Below are 7,447 nucleotides of genomic sequence, written 5' to 3'. Positions count from 1 at the left end.
TCCTTAATATTGTTTATTATTCTTTGAACTATGTACTAGAGTGCTATATATTTTGCACTTGTTTTTTTCTGGTAAACCTGAAATATATCTCTCTTGCCAAAACGGTATGCCAGTGACAGTGTGATGATCTATATGGTGTTGAATCATTCATATATCAAACGAATATATGATACACATTTTACTTGTATTTACATGTTCACTGCCCACCCAATCACAGATTATTTATAATTTGATGTTCTGTCTACACTGTAGTCTTACCTTAAATCTGATTTTGTATCTATTTTAATTTTTTTTTCTTTATTGCAAAAATCTTAATAAAAAGTTTATTTAAAAAAATAGCATCAAATGGTGAGTGCAGAAAAAACTAGAAACATTTTAATTTCATTTCATTTTTTTGTCTGCAAGTTTTATGTCAGCAACAGCCCCCAGATAAAAAAAAGCTTGGGCACCACTGCTTTATTATTATAAAGCAGAAAGGACTCAGATGTATACTCAAGACTCGAGATTCACTAAGCTTAGTGTATATTTGATTATCATAGAAAATCATTTTTACATGGCCTGATAATTATGTAAATTCTCTGATGTTGAGTAAGATAACAACTTGATAAGAGACAGTTTCACTTACATATCATTTAGGTTTCAATTTGTATTATTAGAGGATGCAATAATAAAGATACAGTTTAAAAATCAAAAATGATACATTGGTCAATACTGTACAATAAAAGATACATGCAATAATCAAAGAAGTTATGGTGATATCACTCCATTCTGTAAAAGGAGCAAAGTACACTATCAATTCTCATTTAATCCATTTACATGAACTGGATAATCATTAGCAAGCAATTTCAGCACATAGCAAAAAGTCTGATAAAATTTTCTTATTATACTCTGCTTTATCTGTAGAGGTAAAATATCTTTGAAGGACCTCCAGATCTTAAAGAACGTACCTATTCTCTTACCTTTTCCCAAGGAAGATTTGATCCAAGTCATCACAAATACATGCAAAGGTTTTTCTTTTAAAAGTCTCAATGTGGTTGTTTCTGAATCCAGCCATTTATGCAGGGATGTTTTTGGCCACTAGCATTCATAATACTTAAATGGCTTTTCTATGTGAATTCATATTGAGCTGGAATATTAATTTGTGAAAAGCACAAGTAACATTATGAATATTTAAATAGTTTCTATCCTGTCTGAATTATCTGGCGATTCATAAGAGATAAGATTCATAGAGTGGGTAATAAGATGAGAACTTTTGGAAAAGCACATTTATTTTTTTATCTGTGTGTCCTTTGGTGTGTAGTAAGATTAGAGCCGATTGAGAAACACTTGTAACATTCCAAACATTTATATGGTTTCCCTTCTGTGTGAATCATCTGGTGTTTTGTAAGAGCAGAGCTTTCTGAGAAGCAGTTGTCACATTCTGAACATTTAAATGGTTTCTCCCCTGCATGAATCTTTTGGTGTCTAATAAGACTAGAACTTTGGGTAAAACACTTGTCACATTCTGTACACTTAAATGGTTTCTCTGCTGTGTGAATTCTTTGATGAATAGCAAGAATAGAATGTCGAGAAAAGCGCTTGCCACATTCTGAACATTTAAATGGTTTATCTCCTATGTGAGTCTTCTGGTGTTCAATAAGATTATGATTTCTTGAGTAGCACTTGTCACATTCTGAACATTGAAATATTTTCCCTGTTTTGTGAATCCTCAGGTGTTCAGTAAGGCTGTAACTTCTTGCAAAGCACTTGCCACATTCTGAACATTGAAATGGTTTTACTTTTGTGTGAATCCTCTGGTGAATGACAAGATCAGAATGTTGCGAAAAGCTCTTCACACATTCAGAACAATTAAATGGTTTCTCTCCTGTATGAGTCTTTAAGTGTTGAGAAAGAGAAGAAGATTTTGAGAAGCACTTGTCACATTCTGAACATTGAAATGGTTTCTCCCCTGTGTGAATTCTCATGTGTTGAACAAGATTAGAAATCTGGGAAAAGCACTTGCCACATTCTGAACATTGAAATGGCTTCTCTCCTGTGTGAATCCTTTGGTGAACATTGAGTTTTGACATAGATGTAAAACTTTTCTGGCACTCGGAGCACTGATTCAACTTTTCTCCAACTTGACTCATTTTGTCTTTATGAAGATTTGCTTAGCTATAAAATGTTTCCACAGTAGGCATGGAATGATCAGTTTCTTCACCTATTGAAAAAATAGGATTTTAAATAAACTTTTAGTATTAATACTAGCAAAATACTTAAATTGGTTATTACTTTTTGATTGCAAATCAACTTATTAAACAAAAAAAGAATGCTTTAATCAACCCATGAGATCTGTGAGTTCGCTGGTGTTCCAACAAAAAACACTCTACCTGCCCTAAGATGATAATTCTCACAGAATGTATTCCACAGAAAGATGAATCATTGTTACTTTAAAACACTGTTTCTTAACCCTGATTGAGAAACACTGGCTTAAACAGTAAGCAAAAAAAAATGTAATACATTAAGGTAACAACAAAAACTTTTAACATATAACACACTAGTGCAATTATAAAAAGTATAAAATACCTGGAATGGAGGAGCATAGAGATGTATCCACAAAACATTGTTCTCCTGATCTGTCTGTGATTCTAGTAACTGACTGAGCTGTGTCTTACCTTGAATACAATTCCCAACCATCATTCTCCAACATAAGGTGGCTTTAGAATTGCTAATAGGTGTAATCTACCAAACAAAAGGGTGTGTTTCCAAAACATTACTGGGCAGTGTGACCATTTTTTGTCTCCACCTAGCATACAAGATCATTAGCATTTTATTACTGGGTGGGAATTTAAAATTTAACGTAAACAAATCAGTATGACAACTCATTTAGTAGAATAAGCAAATATTGGTATCAAGGCCACATCCCCATAAATTTACCAATAGAAAGAAAGTCAAAATCTGGGACTCTGTCAACAATATAATTTCACAAAATGTTTATATAACAGTATTTATTTTGAACAAAGCATCCTTTAGAACTGGTAAAAAGCATAAAAACACAGGACCTGATTCATTAAAGCCCTTCAAGGCTGGAGAGGATACATTTTCATCAGTGAAGCTGGGTGATCCAACAAACCTGGAAGGCATTTGTCCAAGAATTGAAAACATTTGCTAACAAATCACTAATGACTTTTAGAAAATCCAGTCCAGGTTTGCTGGTTCACCCAGCTTCACTGATGAAAGTGTATGCTCTCTAGCCTTGGCCTTGTTATTATTTTTTCCTTTAACATTATATATATTATAGTCAAATAATATTTATTTAGATATTATTTTCAGTCTGCATGAAATATAAGGTAAACAAAATATCACTGTCTGCATTAGTCTGTCATTTGCAATCCCTATTTAATGTTCAACGCTGCGTAATATGTTGGCGCTACATAAATACCGTTTATTAATAATAATAATAATAATAATTAATAAATTCAATGGCACATGTTATAACAAAACAATTATTATAACTTTATGTACTAAAAAAGTACTTTTTTTGTAAACCAACTTTGATTTTAAAGTATTTTCTCAGTAGAACATGTCTTATATAATGTTTGCAAAACCATGCTCGAAAAGAAAGCATTTTTAACACTTCCTCCAACAAAAAAAAAAAGAATTGCTTTGTTGTTTAAATAATGACAACATTACTGGCTGTCAATACAATTCATAAAAGCTTTTAAATAGGAAGAACTGTCAGGTTTAATCTATTGATAATAAAATAAATTAAAAATTAAATCAAAATCTTAATTAGAGGTTTGCGTCCAACCTACAAAAATTGTTTACAGTTAAGGACCTTTTTAAAATTCTTGATCAGCATACTCATTGGCAGTAAATGACTTAAACCTAGAATTTACTTGGACATTCCAAGTAAAGTTTGGATATAGAGGGTCAGCAGAATGGTCAGACAATAGGGTTTCAGGTAGACCACAACAGTACTTTTTGTTGTTTTCAAAAAAGGATTATTGTTTAGGTTACAATAAGTATTAATCAAAATATAAACAAAACAACAATTACAATATGGAGATTGGTAACTCTCCATATTAGGGACAACAGGCATGTAGTTTCTAAACACTTATACCTTGTGACAACTGACAAATGTTTACTGTAACTTGTCTTTGTTAAAAAGTTCTGCAATAATTATTACAAGCTATTAGATTAGCTTTGGCATAATAATCCTATACACAAGTTTGGAAATAGGAGTGAATATTATTTGCAACAGCTGTTGACATAGATGGGAGGTATGCCCAAAGAAAAGTGTTTGGGGAAATGTTTTTTTTTCCCCCCAAACACATTGCCCATTGCTTGTGGAAATGCCCTCTGAAGTGTTTCAAGCACAACGATTAAAGGTTGGATATCGGTCTGGCTCCTGGTTTCGAGATTAATATTATTAGCGACTTGGGCCAGCTCACTACATGCAGAACTTGACATAGTCTTCACTGCTAACAAATCAGTGTTTTTTAGAGTAATCAATGAAGCAGAAATGCAGGATGACAAATTTATTGATACATTTCTCTCAATGGTACCCCTTAATGCAACAATCCTTTCCAGTTACACAAATATTGGGAGATTTTAAAACCATTTTTCCAATCCACGTGGTACATCCTTAATATTGTTTAATATTCTTTGAACTATGTACTAGAGTGCTATATATTTTGCACTTGTTTTTTCATTCATTCATATATCAAATGAATATATGATACACATTTTACTTGTATTTACCTGTTCACTGCCCACCCAATCACAGATTATTTATAATTTGATGTTCTGTCTACACTGTAGTCTTACCTTAAATCTGATTTTGTATCTATTTTAGAGAAAGAAGATAATAGCTCAGGTTATTGCCAGAAAATTAATGTCAGAAATTATCTGCAGATATATATTATGTGGGGTCCTAAATCCTGATCAAGGCATCCATTTCACATTTAAGTTGATGCAAATAATTTTGATTCGGGAATACAACAGTAGTTTCACACTGCTTTCCACCCCACAGCTAGTGGTAAAGTTGAACAGTATAATTTCACTCTGAAGAACAAAAAGTGCTAATGTTTGTGAGCAGACAGGATTAAAATGGACAGTCATGGGTTTGGCTCTTGTCTATGAGGCATACACCCTGTAAACCACTATATCTATCTCCTTTGAGATATTGGTTGGACAAGTTACAAGGACTGGACTATACACTTCCACCATGTCTCCCAGTTGTCTTTAGCAGATGGAAGTTTGATTGTGTTGTGCAATTGCATCATATATTAACGGATCTGCATAAGCAGATTTTTACTTGTCTTCCTGACCCAGACTTCAATTGACTACAACATTGTCTACGTGTGGGTGAATAAATGGTGGCCAGAGGAGGTCTTGCTAAACTGCTGCAGTCTTGCTTGGATGGGCCTTTCTAGGCACTGCTGACAATTACTGCTGCTGTTAAATTAAAGGGAAACCAGCATGGATCTATGCCTCCCACTGCAAGAATGTTCCACGCCCTCTCTACCTAGACACCTCTTCTGAGCAAGAGGCTGCACTGGAATCTGAGGATACCAAGTCTTCTACGGAGGAGATTCCACCCTGTAATCCAAGGAGTAAATTGTGCCCAGTTACCTGTTCCAGAACTGAGAAAATAAACAAAACAACCCTGAGAATGAATGACTTCCCTTCAGGTGAAGATGAGGGTTGTTTTGTTTACTTGGATGATCCCTATGCTTTTGAATGCCATATGGATAGACAACACCTTAATTTAACTCCATCTTGTTGGGTGTGTAGCAAAGTGCCTATCACTGCTCCTGGAGGCCTACCCCTTCTTCGGGTTACTTAAATTAAAGCATGTTTAGCAAAAATGTCACTAAATCCTTCAGAACTGAAGACACCAGTTTAAATATGACAGGGTTGCTGCATTCTGCTGACTTTGCCTTGAATTGTATTCCAGTATAAGGTGCTGTTCAAACAGTAAAAGTATAAATGATTGATGTTTGCTGCAGAACATTTGGTTATATTACCAATTTGGGGAACATACCAGTCAGAGGGGTGCATTTATATAGCAGAAATAAAATAAATAAATGCCTTTTTCTACTTTGCAAATGGTTCCAATCAAGAAGTGTTAACATATTTTGCAAATGGAGAGAAACTCTTCTGAACGTAAGAGTTCATTTATTTTCTAGCATAATGAAAAAAAAAATTCCTGCCCCACTATACCAACCAGTCCCTGGTCTTACCTAAGAAATTATGTTTTCTTTGTGGGCATAAAGCTTACAAGTGGTCGCCTACATTGTCCAGAGGGAACTGTACATTGGGGTATGTGATTACAGCAGTAATACTAAAACAAAATTTGTCTTTACCTGAGGGAATGAGCATTTCCTTTCATAAATTGAGTTTTAGATTAAAGTGAAACATACTTTCTAATTTAGAAATGGCATAGTTATGGGAACAAGCTTGGACAGGGTGGAAAATTAATGCAAAGAAAAAGATAAATTTATACTTAAACATTATAGATTAGTAAATTAACGAGAGTACCTTTGCAGAGAAGGATGGACGCTGATTATTAACTGGCTGCTCAAAGGGGAAATGTGTGCGAAAAATATATATTCATTAAAAATATGAAAAATAAAAAAATATATTCATAACTTACTGGGTAATTGTTGATGAATGAAAAAGAAGAGGTAAGGTTTCCCATAAATAAGTCCTGGGAGAGATGATATTAGATTTTAAAATGTGCCTAAAACATAACAATGAGATTATTTATATTTTGAAAAGGGGGAAAGCAAATGATGATGGGCCGGCTAAAAAAGTGAAAAAGATCTAAACTTACACCGGATATGCGCAGGAACGTGCCAGGATGTTTACAGTCCGCTTCAAAGGAAGTTACCTTACAAATCTCCCGCCTCAGAGTGGCGACTTCCGGGCTGTGAAACTGCACAAGTACGCTGCTCGCACCTGCGCAGTAGATAGCAGGCAGGTGGGCTGGGTAATGTCTGCTCCTATTCCCGCCCATAGGTGACAGTCAGGGAATGGAGTAGCGCATGCGCGAGTACTGACACAGCTGAAGGGAACATTTTCCCTACATTCACTGCTTTCAGAGATGTCTGCTGTACGCCCGAGATCACCCACAAGATGCGGGACGGTTTTGTCCTCGTTTATGTGAGCCCTGGGCTGCGGAAGGCTCAGGTGCTCAAACGAGGGGTGGGCCAAATTTAGTCTGAAAGCCCGGTATAGCTCTGCCGATGGCGCATGTGTGAGGAGAGGGGAGAGGGGGAAGGCGGGAGGTGAGGGTTGGTAGAGAGGGCGGGAATAGGTGGGGGTTGGTAGAGAGGGCGGGAATAAACAGCAGTGTATGTGTGGAGAGCAGGAATGGGTAGTATGAAGAATAGATGGTGGATTGAGCTAATGTCTGATAGATTGGGAATGAATAATGATGACGATGTGATAACTATATGGA

At 35.4% G+C, this 7,447-nt stretch overlaps 1 protein-coding gene across 2 annotated transcripts; it reads right to left on the bottom strand.

The window, feature by feature from the left end:
* Positions 1 to 626: 626 nt before the first annotated feature.
* On the bottom strand, positions 627 to 7,248 carry LOC140327985 (uncharacterized). 2 transcript variants are annotated; one of them, XM_072407248.1, is made up of 2 exons: positions 6,821 to 7,248; positions 627 to 2,200 (listed from the first exon to the last, which is right to left on the bottom strand). In XM_072407248.1, the coding sequence occupies exon 2, from the start codon at positions 2,127 to 2,129 to the stop codon at positions 1,275 to 1,277; it is 855 nt and encodes a 284-aa protein (XP_072263349.1). In that variant the 5' UTR covers positions 2,130 to 2,200; positions 6,821 to 7,248; the 3' UTR covers positions 627 to 1,274. The 2 variants fall into 2 exon arrangements, with proteins under 2 accessions (XP_072263349.1, XP_072263350.1); XM_072407249.1 differs by lacking the exon at positions 6,821 to 7,248 and adding an exon at positions 6,641 to 6,776.
* Between the last annotated feature and the right edge of the window lie 199 nt (positions 7,249 to 7,447).

This window comes from Pyxicephalus adspersus, chromosome 4, assembly GCF_032062135.1.
Source record: "Pyxicephalus adspersus chromosome 4, UCB_Pads_2.0, whole genome shotgun sequence".
NCBI classification, from domain to species: domain Eukaryota; kingdom Metazoa; phylum Chordata; class Amphibia; order Anura; family Pyxicephalidae; genus Pyxicephalus; species Pyxicephalus adspersus.
This window is presented reverse-complemented; position numbering and strand designations above follow the sequence as displayed.